This window comes from Neodiprion fabricii, chromosome 5, assembly GCF_021155785.1.
Source record: "Neodiprion fabricii isolate iyNeoFabr1 chromosome 5, iyNeoFabr1.1, whole genome shotgun sequence".
In the NCBI taxonomy this organism is placed as follows: domain Eukaryota; kingdom Metazoa; phylum Arthropoda; class Insecta; order Hymenoptera; family Diprionidae; genus Neodiprion; species Neodiprion fabricii.
The window spans coordinates 17,893,659-17,911,968 of NC_060243.1; the positions used below are offsets into that span (position 1 = coordinate 17,893,659).

General features: G+C 34.9%; 2 protein-coding genes and 1 long non-coding RNA gene across 6 annotated transcripts; 1 reads left to right on the forward strand and 2 right to left on the reverse strand.

Annotated features, from left to right (window-relative positions):
- Positions 1 to 172: 172 nt before the first annotated feature.
- LOC124183948 lies at positions 173 to 2,349 on the reverse strand. The gene is made up of 2 exons (XR_006871090.1): positions 2,081 to 2,349; positions 173 to 1,466 (listed from the first exon to the last, which is right to left on the reverse strand). It is a non-coding gene; the product is annotated as an uncharacterized LOC124183948 (long non-coding RNA).
- Positions 2,350 to 3,989: 1,640 nt separating this feature from the next.
- LOC124183947 (probable RNA polymerase II nuclear localization protein SLC7A6OS) lies at positions 3,990 to 6,459 on the forward strand. Its single transcript, XM_046573174.1, has 3 exons — positions 3,990 to 4,284; positions 5,034 to 5,300; positions 5,852 to 6,459. Exons 1-3 carry the CDS (start codon positions 4,120 to 4,122, stop codon positions 6,314 to 6,316), a joined length of 897 nt encoding a protein of 298 aa, XP_046429130.1. The 5' UTR covers positions 3,990 to 4,119; the 3' UTR covers positions 6,317 to 6,459.
- Positions 6,460 to 8,332: 1,873 nt separating this feature from the next.
- LOC124183946 (carcinine transporter-like) lies at positions 8,333 to 18,310 on the reverse strand. Of its 4 annotated transcripts, none has more exons than XM_046573170.1 (10): positions 17,159 to 18,310; positions 15,029 to 15,302; positions 14,362 to 14,578; positions 14,044 to 14,317; positions 13,342 to 13,534; positions 13,000 to 13,215; positions 12,328 to 12,542; positions 11,626 to 11,801; positions 10,130 to 10,302; positions 8,333 to 8,756 (listed from the first exon to the last, which is right to left on the reverse strand). In XM_046573170.1, exons 2-10 carry the CDS (start codon positions 15,280 to 15,282, stop codon positions 8,705 to 8,707), a joined length of 1,770 nt encoding a protein of 589 aa, XP_046429126.1. In that variant the 5' UTR covers positions 15,283 to 15,302; positions 17,159 to 18,310; the 3' UTR covers positions 8,333 to 8,704. The 4 variants fall into 4 exon arrangements, with proteins under 4 accessions (XP_046429126.1, XP_046429125.1, XP_046429127.1 ...); XM_046573169.1 differs by having other exon boundaries at positions 15,029 to 15,446; XM_046573171.1 differs by having other exon boundaries at positions 8,335 to 8,756; positions 14,044 to 14,302; positions 15,029 to 15,446; positions 17,159 to 18,309.

Genomic DNA, 18,310 nt, shown 5'->3' on the forward strand with positions numbered 1-18,310 from the left:
GACTTTTTTAACGATCGAAATATGAAAAATTGTATTCACTCTCCAATACTTTTATAAAAATTGATAAATTGCTTAGGAAAACCTGGAATCTTCAGGGAATTTATGGTCCTGCCTTTAGTAGACATCCTGTAAATGGTAGTCATTATGAAGAAATGCTCGAATTCATTGTTCATTCAATTCACATACAAAAATATATTTCACATTTATATATTTATTTACAATTTTCCACAATAACGTATACGCCATGATTTCAATTTTTTTTTTTTTAAACAGCGTAGCGACCGTTCGCAGCTGACATACTGTTTCTAATCTTAAAATCACGTTTTGATTCAATTAACCATAAAATAATGTAACAAAAAAAAGTCAGATCGTGGCAAAGAAAATTAACCATCCGAGAATACTGTCTCCATATTTGAAGTAAATCGGTTGAGTCGTATTTCAAATATTGTAGCCACCAAAAACTGTGTCACAGAGCGAACTGGTTCACGTTTTTGTCCACAACAATGCTTCCTATTCGTTGATTCTAATGAAAAATATATTTTAACAAAGCTCGATATACATACTTTTAAATAAGACATTATTAATGTAAATTTCCAAACTTAACCCACTGTTTCATCCGTTTACTGGTATTTGCCTGTCTTAATGTGTTTTTCCACTGTGCAATAAAACAGCAATCTTCCTCTATCGCACAAAGTTGTGCAGTACCGAGAGGAAGGTAACCTTGTTATAATTTGCGTTTTCCAATCATTCGTCTTATAATGCGAACCCAGTGTACAATCGGTAAGCAAGATTACAACATTAAAATTGCTAACTTTACTGGTTCGCCTCACATAGAATAACCTTATGGTGATTAAAATGATATCTATCAGAGTATCGAATAGACATGGTTACGATATAAGGTGCTGCACAGAAGTATTCTTCGACCATCCTCAGCGCGAAAATGACATCTTATCGTTTCATCAGTCCTTCCATGTTTCGTGTGCAGCAGTCACGCAGTTATATCCGTTTTGAATTTCTCTTGGCGTTAACATCGACGCCTTCCTTTTATATCAGCCAGCGTCGATGTTAACGCTAAGAAAAAATTAAGGATGCTTATACTCCGATGCTTATACAAATAAAAAGCCAGGGTCGATGATAAATTGAGAACTTGGGGGTACTGAAGTGGCTGGTGGAAGAACGTTGGTATTCATACTAAGAATAAAGACGGTTCGAAACGAGAGCGCAAGACTGCTCGGTTCTAGAAAATTATTTCAATTATTAACCGTTCTTTTTCTTAATGCCAATATCAACACCTTGTTCTTCCACCTGCCATTTCAGTACTTCCATTTTCCTGTCTGCCACAGCTCCTGCCACACAATGACCTGCTCTTCCATACTTTCGGTATACGCAACTCCGTACTGCAAATCCCATCCATCATTCAGCTCCTTTCATCGCTCATTCCGCTGATTCAATTTCACGAACTGACACTAAAGAAACATAGTAAATACAAAATTTCAATCGGTTTAACTTTACTGCAACGCATTTTTAATTCATAAATTGAAGAGCATTATCTTATACACTGGTCAATTAATTCCGTCAAAAACATTATATTGGTAGCTCAACGAATGTAACGTTTATTACGGATATTGTGATGTTTGATTATTATCAATAATATATCATATACGTGGTGTAAAACAGGAAGTATTTCACACTTAGAATATATTATGACAATAATCTACTTGTATCGTATCTCATATCCTTGAATCCCACGTGAAAATTGCTCAAAGCCCCATATAAATGCTTCAAACCCCATAAAATTTCCATATAAATTCCCGATAAAATTTGGTCCAATAGATAGCCTGTTTTGTCTAGTCTCATTTTACGGCCGAAAAAGTGACGCATCGAAAACAAATTTGCAACAAAAAGCATTGGACTCGTTCGCAATTTGCTACTTTGTCAATCGTGGTTTCATACACAGGTCTGGGATATATTCTGTTCGGGGTGAAAGTGTGACTACAGTGAAATTAATAAGGCACAATCACTAAAACTCCGAGCGGTATATATACATGTAGTATACATGACAGAAAAGAAAGGATCATACCTGTCCACGCATCACGCCATTCGGAATTACAACGATCTGCACTTGTGCGCGTTGAATAACTGCAGGTAACTAATAATAAAAAATTAATCTTCTGTGGCCGCCATATTGATTACACGTTGGCCACACCCAATCTCTATAAAGGCCGTGTTCGTAAATTGACTGACAGTACTGAAAATTCCCTAGGACAGAGTCAGAGCTATTCGTGAACTTGCAAGCGCAAAAGAGATGAAAGATTGCTGACAGTACTGTCGGTCAATTTTCGAACACGGCCAAAAATCAAAAGGAATATGAAAAGTACTGGAACTTTTTGTAAAATATGTGTGATAACTTTGGATTAAACGTAAAGTTTTATCGACAATAATAATGAAATGACATAGTATAAATAATAGAACGCATGATGTGAATGTTTCTCTTAAAATTAAAGAATATGCAAACCGTCTTTTGAGAAAAATGGTAAGAGGAACGTCAATCGCAAACACCAAATATAGTAAAATAACAGAAAAGAACCTTACCCTCTAAGAATTCGAAGTTTTTGAACGAAATTTCTCGTGCGGAAGCGTGTCCCTGATACTTATAGCTCTAAAAGTCTGAGTGGATCACCGCGTTAGTTTTATGTGGCATGCTTTCGAAGTGGGGAAAATGAACCGATTGGTTACTGTGCCTAGTTCGCGTGCATTTTTCTTTTGGAAGTTTCATTTTATTTTATTCCTAAGTTTACATTAAAATTGTCGTTCTATCGACGTTCCGACTATCAGGACACGCCATTATTGGATCCGTTCAATCCTTGGCCTATATATGCCGAAGCCTCGAAGTATTGGCGGATACAAATAACTGGCGAACTAGAGCCTACACCTAATCATATATTTCCTTTAAATTCGAATAAGATGAGATAATTGACTGTTTCAGAACTGCCTTTGCCAATTTTCCCAGTTTGAATAACCACGTGACATCTTTCAAAATTAAAATCAATATGAAGCCTAATTATATGAACAATATCTGAATAAAAAGGAATATATAAAAAATGGGTGCGTGTACTTATGTACGCGCGTGAAAAGTTATACTTCTTTGGCATCATTAAAAAACAATAAAACAAATAACGGATGTTTTACATTATATTTAAATAATCTATTAAATTTTCGTCACGGACTTTTTATTAAATGTTCTATTAAATTTATTTCTGTATTTTTTAAATATTAAAAAACCAATAATAAATATTCAACATTGATAATTTAATAATATTTAGTATTAATTATATTAAATAATGAAATTTTAATTTATATCAATAAATAATACATACGGATAACTAACCTCAATTATATTGGAGCACTTGAAAAAGTATTTTAGCACAATTTTTTTACTAATATTCACAAATAGTAAATAATATTAATCCAAATATTCAACTTAAATCACTACTGAATATATTTTATTGCCACGTATATAATTCGCACTTGTATGAAAATAAAACACGTGTTGTGACTCGAGACTTAATGAATTCGGTTGAGTGGGCAACTTCATCCTGTTAATTTTGTGTTACAGTGATGCGCGCGCATCTTGAAATTTCACTCTCATCAGTTTTTCATAACGCGCCTAAAGAAGTATAACTTCAAAAGGATGTGTTTGCTATACGGAAACATCAAGCTCAACAACCGAGATTTAGCGAAATTGGCGACGAACATATTATTTATAAGACATCAAATATATACCAGTCTAATTGAATCATTTATTTAATCACTCTTCTTTTAGTAATAATTTTATTACACGTGAAAAAGTATTCACTACTCTAAATTCGAATTTCCCGCTACCAATTCCTCATTACTCTTTGGTACTGAACCACGGCAAGGCAAGTGGCGCTGACTGCAGGAAAACTTTTCCCCACCCGTAGGATTGCGGTGATGCTTCTATTTGTATGCTTCTAGGGTTGAACCGGGAATCGCAATATCGCTTCAGCATTCGGTTGTTTGGTTTTCTTTCGGTGCAACGAACATCATTGAATATTCTCGCAATTTCTCGCTTAGTTCAGTTGCATTAAAGAATCAGATATGGCAGCGGTTTTGCGCGTGAAACGAAGAAACGCCGAGGAACCTCTGGAGGCTTTAGTGATCGCTTGTAAACGGCGAAAAACTGAAAATATCGACGGCGCAGACATCGCAGCCAGCGATCCTGTCACAGCCGTATTAAAGTTTGCCGGTACGGTCAAAAATCAGGTATATATAATCCATTATATTCGTACGCGACATACAAGTCAGTTAAAGTTTACGCAAATATAAGTAAACGCATTATTCATTCGAATTGTACATAATTTACCATTATTATAAAACAAGGTTATGCATGGTTGCCACTCGATCTGATATTAGGGATTTTTCTTTTACCCAAAAGAATCGTGAAAACGCCAAGGAATTTTGTCGAATTTTTGGAAAAATTAAAAATTTTAAACCTTAACGTTTATATCTGTCCTACTCTTACCTTAGCGAAACTTTTAGTGCATCTGCATATGTGTGATTATTGAGTTTGTACTTAATTTTTTAATACAAGCGAAGTCTAATGCTTTGAAATAAATTGAATATAATCTGTAACAATTGATCTAATTTACTCATTCATCATTCTAATATTAAAAGATGTAAGGGTAATTGCAAAATTAAGAATTTTTTATCTGGAAAATGTGAAAAATTTGGGAAATCTTTACTTCGTACAATATTCTTTGTACCTGAATTTCGTTTAGTGATTTCATAAGTAATTTTTCAATTCAGATATTTTTACATCCCTTTAATTTCGATTCAGCTGTTTTGTCATTTCCACCGTCAATTTTCCTATATACACTTGTTCATTTTAATCTCCTGCCTGTTATCCTTGTTGTTCGTAGACAGGAATTCACTCTTGTCAATTTTACTGCTTGAAATTGTACTTAATTCAAACTTACCTTCGACTTCATCTTTGTTTTACATTTCAATTTCAGGCTGACAATGTCATCGAGTGTATCAGTAAAACACTCACAAAAGAAGAATTGAAGGCTAATTTCAAGAATCATATTGTGGCCAATGTTACGTCAAAGACACGCGAGCAGTCTAAACAAAAATCACAGGAAAATCGGTACAAAGTAGTAAACTACTTTCGCTCTCTCGAATCAAACGATGTAGAGGAACTTGTTGACAAGGAAATTTCTGTAATTGATGTCGAAGATTCAACTTCTGCTATCTCTGAAGAAACGGTAGTCATTGCACAGGTAGTTTATTTATGATTTTCATTTCAACCAATGCCATTTTTTTGCTTGAGAATCAATAGAATTTTGGCTAAATCGGTTAGGCTCTTCTATAGATATTTGCTAAAATCAAATGTACATTCTTCTTTCAAAATCCACAATTTGGAAACAAGCGGACTGCCTTAACGGAAATTGGGTCTCTTATCTTAGCTCCATTGAACTTAGAACTGATCAGATTTTGAGTAAAATTGTTCTTGCGATGTTTTCAAGTTTTGTGAAAATACCAAGGCTTTATAAAATACTATCATTTACGGAAACAATGGCGGAAATCAGCGGAAAGTTCTATAAAATTTGTTTGTTTCTTTTCCGTTTCGTTGGTTAGTTTTGCTGCATAAATAGAATTCTAATTAGAAGAGTTTAGTCACTCAAGCATTAAAGTAACAGTTTGCTAACGAAAGTTGAACAACTTTCTGTTAGCAGTGCTTCCTGAAAGCATATTAGTTTTGAAGAAAGAAAAAAGCTACATGTTCCTTAAAATCGAAACATCCCTAACGATTTGATATGTCTCGTTTTAGGATGAAAACTATGTCTACGATTTGTATTATACTCAAACCGGTCACGACATGCTGATAGATCAACTAGTCTCAATTCACCCATTTCAAGACGAGCTGGTGTTTGGTTCCTACAGAGATAACGGAATAGATGCAGAAGTATATGATCAGTCCGAAGACTCAAATTCTGAATCCAATTGGAGGAACGATTATCCGGACTCCGACCATTCCGAGAATTCCATATGCGAGGACGATATGCGGTCCGCAGTGAAAAGGATAAGCCTTAGAGGTGATAGTGATGTGTCGAGCGTCGATGAAGACTTCGTCTACGCGCTACCCGAGGATGACGTTGACCACTTTGGCTTCGAATATGCAAAATACAAGGCGAGGATCAATGCCGAAATGGACAATGATTTGGCTGACGCGGTTTCGGATTCGGACAGTGGCAGCGAAGATGACGAGTATCGACAGTACGAAGATCCATCTTAATTTAAAACTGAAGTAATTAAATCTCGTTGCACGATTCAGCCATGGTTATAAAATTATGGCCAACTGTTATTGCCCATATAGGTATACGCATTCGATAGAGTTATTGTTTTGTATTTGAGAGATTAAAGTATTGAAAATTTTCACACTGGTTAATACGGATTTACAAGTACTTATCGAATCTCATAACTCCTATTGGTATTACGCAAGTCGTAACATGGCTCAAAAAAGTCATTGAATTTCATGACGTTTCACAGAGGATATTGCAGGGTTCATAATTTAAAACTGCAATCATTGATGATTGGTCTTTTATGGTATGACATTACGTAAACGCCATTTATAAAGATCTTAAAAAACTAAATAAGTCATTCAATTTGTTTTATTTTCTATAAGTTCCGATGTGAAGGTAAGTATCAATTTTTTCTATACTATATGTATAATCTCTCTATCTAATAAAAAAGTTCTGAACAAATAAAAAAGAAGTAGCAACAGGTGAAAAAGATTATAATAACAATAGTATAAAAAATATTATAATAACAATAGTATACGCATGAAGTTGGCGGTGGAGTGAGATGCCGAAAACAAAAAGCATCTAGCAAATAAAACTTCCTTTGACAGTTGTCAAACAAATTTATTTGGATTTTTGGAAACACATTTAGTTTCCTGCGAAGAATGTTTGAAAAAAAAACAGAGCTGTAACAAACATTTTATCATCGCACTAGTTGTGATCCCAGGAGATCCCGCGATTTTGAATGACTCACAGTACAGTTAACGGTGCGTACTTCGAGAATTGTCTAAGAAATGTATCGGTGCTCATATTGAAACAAATGTCTTTTGACAATAATACCGTTTAGTCAAATTATAAAGCATTGAATTAGATAATATTTGCAAGTAAATGACAAACTCCAAAATGGAGACTATTACTAGGTACATAATTTGATGGTGTTTTTTCTACAAATTTTACACCTATGCGAAAAAGGAAATCCTTGACAGTCTCCAAAAACATTTAAAGACGAATCTTGATTCCCAAATTGGAATGTTGGAAAAAACATTTTAAACAAAAAAGTACAGTCATATTAGGTTAACATTTTCGGGTTTTTAAAAGTTCACAATTTCGCTCTGAACGGATATTTTTTTTTACTAAAAATTGCCGCCATTTTGAGTTGGCGATTTTGATTTTTGAATCTTGATTCGAAATTGGGATTCATCGACTCGAAACACATACTGGATTTAACTAATTCCAAAATATTCTTCTACTTCTGGCTAGTTTTTTTGCGATTTGGATCACCTCATCTTGTTTTTTGAGAATTTAACCTTAGATTCGTAATCGGCGACCTCAAAAACTCTCGGATTTCGTACAGTTTGATTCTGTTTTGGAGAAAGTGATCCGCCATTTTTGGGCTGCCATATTTTTTTTGAGAACTTGACCTTAGATTCGTAATCCGCGACCCCAAAAATCACCAAATGCCAAATTCCGTTGAGATTAAACAGTAACTTCCATTTCTCGCCAGTTTTTTCGCGATCTGGACCACTGTGAAACGGAAAGATGGTGAGTATACTTTAAGTCTACGTTAAATAACTTCAGTTGAACGAGTCGAACACAACCAGTTTGAATTTCAAAGAACTGTTTGTTTTTATTCCTAGAATTGACGCATGAATTAAAATGCCTGATTAGGACGCTGATTCGAATACAGATAAATTTTTGGTACCCGTACGTAATTTATTCAATACTACTTTCCATTACCATCTCTTACGCATTATGTGTACAAATTTGCAAAACCTCTCGAAAATCCTGTGGTAGAATGACCTGAAATCTTCTCGGAACATTCGATACATTATCGTTTCGGTTGATAGACGGTTTCACGAAGTTGTTGAAGGAACTTCTTATCGCGCGCCTCGGTATGAAGAGTGAATCGAGGAGTCGTTACACAAAACTATTACACGAGTGCAATGTAATTAGAGCAATAAACAATTTCTTTATGATTTAATTTAACAATTAACGTCCATAAATGTATTCCACTTGAATACATTCCACTTGAAACGAATTGAACGTACAAGTATAAAAACGCTTGAGATATTACTTGCTAATTACTCAACTTGAGAAAAGGTTATAGTATATTTGACTTTTATTTTCACAGATTATAATTACACGGCTATTTGCTTAAGTATGTGCTAAGCTATTATAGGTATAACTATGGCCAAGAAAATTGATTTCGTTTGCCAAACCGTTGATTACGATGTGTTCTATTTTACAAATATCTGAAGATATGTTGTAATCTAATATGAATTTTGTTCTACAACTGTTGGATCTGTTCAGTGTATAATATAGCTGGCAATTATTTATCAGTATTGGAGATGTTATTCTTGGTCTAACCCGCTGTAGCTGATCCTCTATTGAGCACTTGTCACCGGCTTTCTGAATTTCTCCTTCTTCTCGTGAGAGCTGTAAGTTTTCAACACGATTTGACTAAGAGGATTTAAAACATTGCAATCAATGGACTCTTACGTGTTTAGCAATTAATAAAGGCCCACGAGTGTACAAAGGAAGTAAGTTTAGTACTATTAATTTAACTAATTTCAGCGCTTTCAACTCTGGTTTGATGTTTGAAATCCAATTCCGCGGTTTATAATATTTTTGCATTCGCTGATTTTTGACTACAGGATTGTAAGTTCGATGTATTATTAAAATATAAATATAGAACCTGTAAAATTGTTGTAATACATAGATAACATAGAAACATTAGACATCTGGACTGTAATATTTGATGATAGATTTTTCGAAACGGTACCGAAAACGTCTGTAAACGACATATTATCGAGTATTTCAACTTCGATGGAACACGACTGTATCTTGAGAACTTTGTGGGCCGTAAATGAAAAGAAGAGAGGGGAGTGAGGGATTTTCTCTGAACTTGTGGAGATAAGTATAAAATAGCGTTGGTTTTGGTTTATTTAGTATTCATCTATCATTAAGCATTGGCAACGTGAATACCTTGGCGAAAATAATTTCTACGCCAAACTACATTAAAGTGCAGTTCGTTAAAAATTGCAGGAAATCTTTGAAAATCTTAGAAAATTGCCCAAACCGTGGAACATTGTGGAAAACCGTCGAAATTCGTAGTATTTTGCATGGAAAATTACAAATTCTTATGTAAATTTAAAAAATCTACAATTTTTTATAAAAAATAATTACAATACTTAACACAAACAAAAGGAGTTTTTTTCCGTAGAAACTCGTGGAATTTCGTAAGAAACTACCAGTTTCTACGAAAAATTATAAAAATTTACAATTTGCTGCGAAAGATAATTACCATTTTGGACCCAGACGATTCGAGTTTTTTTTTCTTGCAACATTCCTAAAATTTCACGAATTTTTAAACCACCTCTAATTATCGTATCGCTCTCACTAGGAAAACTTATGGCAGACAAATTAAGTACCTAGCAGATTTGAGTATGATCTTTACGGATTTAGAGAATCTGTCGTATTTTATGGAACTCGCCTAATCTCGATAGGTAACACTAGTGAAAAAACTAACATTTTTCATTTTTCTAAAACAGGAATTTCGCGATATTCTGCAGCAAATTATATCCACATCAACAATTTGATATGAGAAAAACGATCGCGTAAATACGAGCTATTCTATAATTATCTGTAAAATATGACGATAATCTACGCATAAGTACTATTTTTCATGAAAAAGTACGGTAATCTACTTTAATTCTATCTCAGAACGAAAGTGTCTGAATTTCTCTACTTAATCGTAAAATCAAATTCGTAGTTAGGCGTTGAAATTATTATATACTCTCGATTCTTACCTGGATATGCATGGTATCCACCAAAAGCTCTGTTCCCTACCAAAGTCATTTCCATCCTGCAAAGTTTGCGGTAAATCCTGGCCCAAGGTTTCAGGCATGAATAAAGACTGTATGGCTACAGTAACGGAAAGTAATCCAAGTACTGTCAGTGGTAGAGATGGAGATACGTCTGACTGAAAAACAATGAGTCAAAAAATATTACTTTTCGGTTCCAATTTGAAGTGAAAATGGCGAACATAGAGGATATTGTGAAACTTAATAGACCGAATGTACGATTGCGCATGCGCAAAATGATTGGATTCTATTGGGCGGCGAAATCGTACCATGGCGATATTTTCGTCTGCAAAGCAGGAGAGCCATCTTGACCCGCAACGGGTCATAAGATGTCAAACTCTCGGGCTTCAAGTAGCGAATTCAAATTGTGTTGTTATATGACTCATAGCAGCGATTAATCAGTCAACAATATAAATTTGCCAAGCATTTCTGAATGATCGCATAGACTATTCGACATCTGCTTAAACCCCAAAAATACGCATTACCTATATAACCTCCATAAATCGTGCTTGACAGTTAAAGGTTAAGGTGTCCAGCCTGCACGAAGAGACAACAAAGCTTGCGCGTGCGCACTCGGATTTAGAATTTTCCATATTTCACCATTTCCTCCTCGTAAAACTATATAATTATCATTCTGAGAAATTATCGGCCACACGGAACACTCAATCTGTTAGATGTCCATACACAGTAACATAAAAGATCCATATTCATGGTGGATTTCTAATAAACATCTACAGAAATCCACTACACGGACAATTAAAATTTGCGATAGATATCCATGGATATCTCTCCTCAGTCTCCGCTTTCAAAAGAGGGATCCAAATTATACAAACCCTTAGCAATTTAGCCGTTTTGTTTACTCCGAATTTCATCCGGTATGTATAACGCACTTGGTCGTTTTTGAATGCGTATATAGTTATATTGCCCAAGTAAGATTTGGACATGATAGTTTCTGATACTTCTCACGATACGTCCATCAGGGGTAAATGTTCGGTGTGGGCAAAATAGAGGTGCACAATGCACATGAATAATGGATAGAAACGACGTCCGCATTTTTTCTCCACAAAATGATATCTCTAATGGAGATCTGTAAGAATATCTAGTAGAGTTCTACTCGATGTGTAACAAGCGGACATTTGGATCCTTAATAAAGCTCTATCGTACGTCATTTCGGTTGAAATGGATGTCTAATAGATATATTGCGTATCCGTGGTACGTCCACTAGAGGTAAATGTTCCGTGTGGGCCTACACATAATTGTTGCGTTCCGAAATTACAATTTCTGTGTAGGATGCTAATTTTCTAGCCACTTTCTTCGTCGAATTTATACCGTTTTGTTCGTCAAAATAGGGTCATTCAAATTTTATGTGGATTCATTTTACGTTCACTTCTATTTCTCTGAAATTTGCAAAATTTAAGCAGATTCTGATTGCCGAAATGTACCAAATAAACGACGTAGGGTCCGATGATATGAGCAATGTATCCGAGAGTGTGGATCAGGGATACACCCTGCGCCCTAACGACGGTTGGCAACATTTCTGCAGCGTACTGGAATCCGATATTACCAGCTATGTTGACCCCGAAGCGTGCAATAATTCCCATTGTAACCGTAACAGCACCTGAAACAACACACGATACAAACATATGGCGTCAAAGTGAGCTATCAGCTGATCGTTGCAGGTTAATTTAACGAATATCAAGATACAGAAAGCATAGTGCGAACAGTTCGACTTTTAATTTGTGACATTAAATAAATGTAAGGTGATACATATGCGATTAAAAACTGCTTTTATAATTACAGCTACGATCACCCAGTCAGTGTTGCATATAATTTACTACCACCAGATACCTGAAATTTAGATGCTATGGCATAGATTTGGTATCGGATCAACTAGCAATACGAAATATTAGTATTAAAATTATTTTTTTTTTTTTGTTTGACTTACGTAAACATGGTTTGTATTTTAATCTAGCAGTGTTTTTGAAAGTATTTAACCGCGTGTCAGAGAAAAATTTCGAGTAGGTCAATGAAATCGTTTGGAATAAAGCTCTTTGACGCTGTGTTTATGTGTATTGTATCTATTATTGCAAACGGACATGCTGCAAGCAGCTAATTATCTACATGCTGTTTTATTTATTGTTTACCTGGGGGCATAGCTAAGGTGATGAAAGAAAAAACCCCACAGATCATCATCGAAATAAAACTCATCCATCGGCGACCCCATTTGTCGAGGTAAAGTGTCAGGAAAATAGCAGCCGGAAATTCCGTCAGAGCACCCAAAGAGAACGATGTGAAAACATCCGGATCCAACGACTTCATATTCCATACGTGACCATCGTACACGATAAGAATAATAAGCCTGGGAACAAATGCTCTTTTCGAATGTTTGTGGCGAAAATATTTCACTCCAATCTTAGGATGAGCGATTTTTCTACAGGTCACTGCGCGTGAAAATAGCCATCAAAACAACAGAGGTATTTGTTTCCTTGAATATCCTCCATATTTCGGAGATATTCCCAAAAAATGATATCCTGTTCCGAGTTTGGTACGCAAAGGTGTTGAAAAGGTGTTTAGAATACCAAGATGAAGACAATTAAATATATATTAACATAAATTTCCAATGTAATTGCAATATTACTGTATTATACATGTTTATATAGAAAGAAGAATATTTAAAAATTACTCCAATATTTCGGAAATTTCGCAACTGCAATTGCAATACAGATATATTGCAGCAATGTTATCGTAACATTTTGGGTCAAAATTTTGTGAACTAATATTGAACTAATTCGAGCACATTCGAAGTGTTTTCTCACCAGTATATGTTCAGCATGACAGTGATGTAAGCGAGGCGTATTTTCTTAAAGAGGTCCAGAACAGTGTAGTTGTGTAATTTCTCGTTCTTTATCATTTTATTACAGCTTTCTTCAAATTCCACGAAAATTTCCTTTTCCACAGTTTTCCCGTTCACTTTCGCGATGTTCTTCAACGTCTCTACCGCTTTTGGAATATTTCCACTTGATATGTACCATCTGGGAAAAATGGAAACGATGAAACAATCACAAGTAAACCAAACTTCTTCCAGTTTTCACCTATTGTCGATTGTTTAACACGTATTGACTACTCCAGAATAAGGTCAACGCATTGGAAGAACTTACCTGGCACTTTCAGGCACTATCCAGGGTGCAAAAAATGCCGATATCATCGGCACAGCTGTGACTCCGCACAGGATTCGCCAATCAGCGATGTAATATGCAAGCCATGGCAAAAGGCTCGCAGAACCGGAAAAATAAATGCCAAAAGACATGTTTGCCATGAAGGTTCGATGCTGTGGACCAACGTATTCGATCACTGTGAAAAAATGTCACGAAGTTGATTGTAACAGGGTGAGCTAAATTGTAATCAGCTTTGAATGTTATCTGGATAATTTCATCCAAGATAATTATCATGGACAGATTCACCTCATCTTTTGTCCCACAGAGATAAGTTAATTTTTTTTACCCTGTGAAAACAAAATAAACTGCTTACTGGAACATAGGCAACGCCATTGTGTCACTAAATCACATGCCGCAGAATCTTTCGTTGCGCGAATAAAAAAAAAATGGTACGCTGAAATTACATATTTTTTCTTCCAACCGCATAAAAATATTGCAGTGAAACAAACAATTTTTATAATTCAATGTGTTGAGAATCTCAATTTTTGATTATTATCTTTTCGATAGTCCGAATGAAAAGACGGATAATCTTATCTTTGATGGAAATAATTTCATGATAAATTGTTTTTGACCCGAATAATCATATAATAATACTAAACTCGCTGTATTGATCAACACTGAACTTGTAACACGATCGTCACTTACAAATGATGAAAATAATGTTGAAGCAGTTGTCAAACGCTGTTCCAGCGATGAATCTGCAGAGACAAAACGACCAGAAGCTGTCGGAAAACGCCGTTCCAATCGAGGAAAAAAATCCAACGGCATTGCAGGCGACTAAAGCAGGCAATCGACCGTAATTATCGGCTATGAAACTGAAGACAAAACCACCGATTATACTGCCGATGTAAAAGATCGATTGCGACAGCGAGGAGTAATAAGATTTTCCGCAAACCCACTCGAGCTGAAATTGAAAAATCTAATCGTCGCTGCTGTTTTCATAAGTCTGTGCTTGAAAATTACCTCTGCAGCAATTGAAACGTAAGGAATATCGCTATGATTGAAAGTCCACCCGTGGCGACATGGCGTTTTTGGCCAAGTTGGATCAGGATCGTAATTTCCGTTAATCAATGATTCTGTGAAGTTCACATCGTACATTTCACATCTCGAATAAGAAATTGAATTATCATCTGCAGATTTATACCCTGTGGCGTCACTAATTGGTATGGAAAGGGCGATTCTGGGACAGAGTAAATTACGCTTGATATCAAAAATTCCTATTCGAAATCCAGTGAATTCAATCACGCAGATCTGTTAATTATATGAAGTATTTGACAATTTCTGATACATTGTTGTGATCGATATTTTTGTTCTCGTATTCAAGTATTCTAGTCGAAAAATAAGGACCGAAATTCGATAGACAATTGTTTCAACTATTTGCGATGTGATTGAATCTGTAGTATGAGAAATATAAATTAACTAAAATATGAAAAACTTGAGAATTATAATCTAGCAGGATGTGTATCATAAAAAAAATTTGTACTGTATTGAAGTTGAGATTTTTTTTTTTTTTTATAAAAAAGATTTTCTACAAAAAAATTAAAAAAAGGAATCCGCGACCACTACAAACGAAAATCAGGAATTCTCGACGACATATTTCTTACAATCAGAGTAATAATTAGGTACTTACTTTTGCTCATCGGTGAGATTCCATCCGTTCAACTCAGGCACGGTGCACCAATGTTCTTCGGGCGTTAGAGTGATAAAAAATTGAGCGAAGTAGAGAAACGCGTAGACGAAGGCAAACGGCAGAAGCAAAAAAAACAAAATCCACTGATAACGTCCAGCGCCTCCGACATGAGGAAGGATATCATCGAAGTTTTCGATTTTTTTTACCACCTCGCCGCCTTCCATAGTCGTCGTCGCATTTCCAGCAGTCGACATCTTATTATCATCAATTGTTCCTAAAATTTGTGCAGTGCTCAATTCGCGACCTGCGCAATTTGTAAGGTTTTATTTCACGTACTATGCTTGAATTCCTTTCGCTACATCGAATATTTGATTTTATTTGTGGTCAAAATACTCTTGTTGTTATCGGTACGGAAAGACTGAAATTAAAAAAAAAAAAAAAAATTGTAAAGCGTGTTTATCATTTATGCGGAGTTTGAAATCATATGGAAAAAATTTCTAAATTCAATAACTTCACGTTTTGTGCGTCAAAACGAAAGTTTACTGGTACATTCAATTATTGAATAAAAGATCCAGGTGAAGATCATTTGATGCTGAAATTATCTTCGCAGTAAAATTCAGCAACTAGAAATTAAGTAGCAAGAAAAAAAAAAAAAAAAAACACTTCCAAAGTAATTTACGTGAAAATTGAACTACTATTTGATTTTCAGTCCAACTGCCTATCCATCATTATGGTTTTCACAATTCCATCATCTAGATCTGCTGAATCGGTTGATTAGTTTTAGTTAAAAGAAACTTGGTGTTTTTTCTACGACTGAGAACGCAAAAATTGCGCCAATTAAATTGCTGAATTTATCTGCAGTTGTATAATATTTTTTTATTTTGGATGTATGAAATCACTATACTATTATGACGGTAGAATTATAAAGGAATGATCTGGTTTTATTCCAGTATTAAAGAACGTATATCGCGCAACTGATAAGCTGTGTATATTAGCACTTGGTGACCAAGAAAACATGTTTGAGCCCAGACCTATTCATAAAAACCGTAGAATTCGCAATTCTATCCGTAAAGTATGCCTCCAATTCGAACGACTTGCGTTTTGAGTTTATTACTGATTCGCGAGTAAAAGTTTTTTGCGATTAGAAACTGTGAAAAATAATTTTTATTTCATCACATTTTTCAAATAACCGGATTTTTTTTATAGTCACAGTGGATTTGTGTCATCATTTGCACATGCAAAATCGTGACGTTTGCATAAACTTTCCAGTAAATCTAGTGATAATCCTTCGGAGCCTTTATTCGTTGTTAAAGATAAAATGGCCGAAATTGACTAATACTTTTACAATTAGCGGTTTATACAGCTTATTTGTGTTGTTTCAAGTTTGAGTTGGCTTTTCACAAAACCAATAATGATACCGGCGTTTGAAATTGCGCTAATTGTCTACATCGCGAAAATCGCACTTGACTTCGTTTAACCTTGTCGTGTGACATTTCTCAGCAATTGACTGAATTGTATCAATTAAGAAAAAATCTTATAGCGATGTTCCAATGCTGGGAGATTAATTTTGAAAAAATTAAGGTTCGGTCGTAATCACTGATGCCCAAGTAAAATATGCGGATAAATCCAGTTGCTGTTGGATATTATACGAATATTAAATCGGTAATATTCAGATTTCATTATTATCCATAATCTATTGGCCGTTGTCTCGAACGCCATCAGAAAACGACCGATTCCATCCTTTTTTTGGGGTTGCTATACCGGTATTTAAAGTAGCCGCATAGATTTTTTTTCAAGCATTCGACAATTTATGACCAATAAAATTTCGATTAGGCGATACTGAGAAATAATATTTAGATTTCGATCTTTATTTCCTATATTTTCACTCTTCAGCTGTCCGTTTTATTTAATACGAAAATTCTAACGTACAAAAGTTATAATATGCGCGAAAATTTAGATACTACGAGATTTTATGATTATCGAATGAGTTCTATAATTGTTGGATTTTGAATAAGGTTCCCAGTCAAGTGGAACGAGGGATTACGGTGAAATTTTATTTTTGTAATACTCAAGTTGTGCAACGGTGATTTAAATATCACAACGATGGGAGTAAATAGTTATCATAATCACCTTAATATATATGGATTGATGAGGATCTTCCGATCATTCGTGATTACAAATGTTTTTGTAACAGAAGTTACAATAGTCAAAGTTAAGCTTGCAGACTCCATCAAAATCTTCGATTCTCCGGTTCAGAGCGTACAAATATTATGAGCAGATGACGTAAGTGTGATGTTTGAGTTGTTTTGTCTCTTTGGTATCTCACACTTGACTGATTCAAGCTGACTGTCAACTGATCCGGGTCTTGAGCCGGCGGCGCCTTTTGTTCTGTGTTCAAGTTACTGCTGTAATATTACGTGTGTGAACCACGTGACTATTTTAATTAAAATGCTGGACCGCGCTATGAAGTTCAGAATTAAGATTGTGCTAAGCGCAAGTCATCCTGGGTCGCATCTCTACAAATGCATGAAGTATTGGGTATGAATGGACTGTACCGTCTGAATCAAAAGTTAAGAAATGAGAAAAAAATATCACAAGCTAAGGTGTCAATAATTTGAGGAAAGGCTTTATAATTAGTATACGAAAAATGATCAAACTCTAGCCTTTTGAGCAAATTTTTATGTTTTCAGATTCATTTTCCTACTTTACCAGATCCTGGCAAATTGTCTAGAAATCTTATATTATAGCATAGTTATAACACCCGATTCCAATTGTTGATGAACATCGGTTGTACCGTATTTAGGTACTGCACAAAATCTGTTTTCATCCACTTTGGATATAATTTTTTTTTAAACTGATTTATTTATTTGTAAAGGACCCGTGCGTAAGAATCTATTAGAGGCATATACGTGCCCGTACATAGATTAGTCCCACAAAATTGAAAAAATAAAAATAATGGGTGTTATAAATAATAACAAACATAAAATGAGAAATTAAGATACGAAATAGACAAAGTAGAAAGCTATACTTCTTAAATAGTTGCAAAAAACAATCAACAACTCATTTACAATTAGGGGAAGGGGGGGGGGGGGGCAAAACGGGGTACTTAAGGAAATACTAAAATTTCGTGAACGTAAATATGTTAAATTTTCTTTTTTTTAGTTGCAAACAACGTAAATAATGTCAATTCTCAATTTCCAGTAAAAAAAAAATTTTTATTTTCGCGGGCAAAATGGGGTACCCCTAAAGAAAGTTATTTTTTTTTTTTTTTAAGTAAATAAA

Bases quoted from the DNA above. Each gene is read 5' to 3' on its own strand.
- LOC124183947 (XM_046573174.1), top strand. From the start codon at position 4,120: ATGGCAGCGGTTTTGCGCGTGAAACGAAGAAACGCCGAGGAACCTCTG. The intron at 4,285-5,033 runs GTATATATAATC...TTTCAATTTCAG, and splicing joins CCGGTACGGTCAAAAATCAG to GCTGACAATGTCATCGAGTG. The intron at 5,301-5,851 runs GTAGTTTATTTA...GTCTCGTTTTAG, and splicing joins AAACGGTAGTCATTGCACAG to GATGAAAACTATGTCTACGA.
- LOC124183946 (XM_046573170.1), bottom strand. From the start codon at position 15,282: ATGTCGACTGCTGGAAATGCGACGACGACTATGGAAGGCGGCGAGGTG. The intron at 13,216-13,341 runs GTAAGTTCTTCC...CATTTTTCCCAG, and splicing joins ATAGTGCCTGAAAGTGCCAG to ATGGTACATATCAAGTGGAA. The intron at 8,757-10,129 runs GTAAGAATCGAG...GAAAACTTACAG, and splicing joins TGGATACCATGCATATCCAG to CTCTCACGAGAAGAAGGAGA.